The 1,755-nt window shown below is 61.3% G+C and overlaps 1 protein-coding gene across 1 annotated transcript; it reads right to left on the minus strand.

The window, feature by feature from the left end:
• Window positions 1-609: 609 nt before the first annotated feature.
• On the minus strand, window positions 610-1,755 carry LOC308074045 (lactosylceramide 1,3-N-acetyl-beta-D-glucosaminyltransferase A-like; the record flags this gene model as incomplete). Its single annotated transcript, XM_080413384.1, has 1 exon — window positions 610-1,755. The coding sequence occupies one exon, from the start codon at window positions 1,753-1,755 to the stop codon at window positions 610-612; it is 1,146 nt and encodes a 381-aa protein (XP_080269510.1).

The raw sequence follows: 1,755 nt of genomic DNA on the forward strand, positions 1-1,755 counted from the left end.
GGCAACCAGGGCCTCTGGCTCCCTAGGCGGGCTCACTAACCACTCAGCTATGGCCGCCCCTCAATCAGTGACTGCTGGCGCTGACTGAATCTGGCACCGCAGCAATGGCTGCCTACAGGGCAGCGCTTCGTGGATTCGTGCACTAGAAGCCTTGTCTCATAGTGCAGTGGTTCTCAACCTGTGGGTCGGGACCCCCAGTGGTGTCGCCACATGATTTTGGGGGGTCCCCATGTGATAGTGAGAAAAAAATAAATAATTTAAAGTAAAGAAAATAAGTAAACACCAGAAAGAGGCAAACATTGTGAAAATAGCAGATCTACAAGCTATTAGATCAGCTATTTTCACAATATTTATCTGTGGAACCATGTCAGGCTAAATGTAATGCCTCAACTCCTACAATTCCAAGTGTTTGTCAGGGTCGGGGGTCCTCAGTTCAAATATGATTATTCTGGGGGGTCCCCAGTTCAAATATGATTAATCTGGGGGGTCCCCAGTTCCAATATGATTAATCTGGGGGGTCCCCAGTTCAAATATGATTAATCTGGGGGGTCCCCAGTTCCAATACGATTCTTTTTGGGGGTCACGGCCTGCATAGGGTGAGAACCCCTGTCATAGTGTACAGCGGTAGGTGTCGGCCCAGAACGGCAGACACAGGAGCGCCAGTTTCACCGCCTTGCAGTACGTCTCCCCGAGCGGCCCGGAGGTCACCCGCTCCACCCGGGGGTCCGTCGCCGCCTTCCAGAGGTCGTACACGTCCTGGCCGTGGTGGCCGTGCGACGTCATCATCCGCCTGTAAACGCACGGGTGGTAGGGCGCCTTGCCCTCCCCCGCGAAGAACGCGTGATCCCGCGGCGCGACGCCCGCCACGTGGGCGCAGATGCCCATGAACACGTCGTCTACGTGGATGGTGGCGTTGAGGCCGAGCGTGGCCCGGTAGATCTTCTCCACCACGTCCTTGGAAACCACGTACCCGCCCCCGGGCGTGTAGTCGGGGTAGGTGGAACGCGGGTACGTCTCGTAGGACACGCCGTGCTTGCCGTTCCGGCTCCGTCGGGCCGGCGAGCCGCTGTGCAGGCGACCGACCCACAGGCCGGCGACGTCGGTCCGGGCCGCCTCCCGCAGGTAGCCCACCAGGTTGGGCGTGTGGACGAAGACGTCGTCGTCCACCGTCATGAGGAAGCGGGCGTGGCCGCAGCGGCGCCGCGCCCAGTGGAACTGCGAGACCAGCTTCAGGGTGAGGTTGCGGTACGAGTCCACGAAGTCCCGCTGGATCAGGTCGCCGTGGAGACGGTCCTCGCGCTCCAGATCCTCCTGGACGGCGGCGCTCTCCGTACCGCCCGGCTCCGCGGCTCCCAGGAAGAACACCACCTTGACCGCGACTCCCTGGGAGCGGAGGATGCGGGTCTCGTTGCCCCAGGTGGAGCGGATGGCCGTCCGCCGCTCCGCGTTCCTCGGCGCGCTCTTCACGGAGACGAGGAGCAGGACGTCCCGTCCGGAACACGCGTCGGGGTGGTCCAGGAGGTAGGCGAAGTCGCTGAAGCGCCGGGCCTCTTGGCGCGTGACGGCGAAGTGCGTTCTGAGGAAGGAGAAGTCGTTGATCAGGTGGCGATAGACGTAGGACCGGACGCTGCTCACGACCAGACTGTCCCGCAGCTCCTCGGAGCTCCACATCAGGGCCAGCAGCAGCAGAGAGGTGGCGATGATCAGCTGAGCACAACGCCGCCTGCTGCTCGCAGAACGGAGAGTCACAAACAT

The sequence above is a fragment of the Gymnoscopelus braueri genome, assembly GCF_963280865.1.
Source record: "Gymnoscopelus braueri genome assembly, chromosome: 19".
Classification (NCBI taxonomy): domain Eukaryota; kingdom Metazoa; phylum Chordata; class Actinopteri; order Myctophiformes; family Myctophidae; genus Gymnoscopelus; species Gymnoscopelus braueri.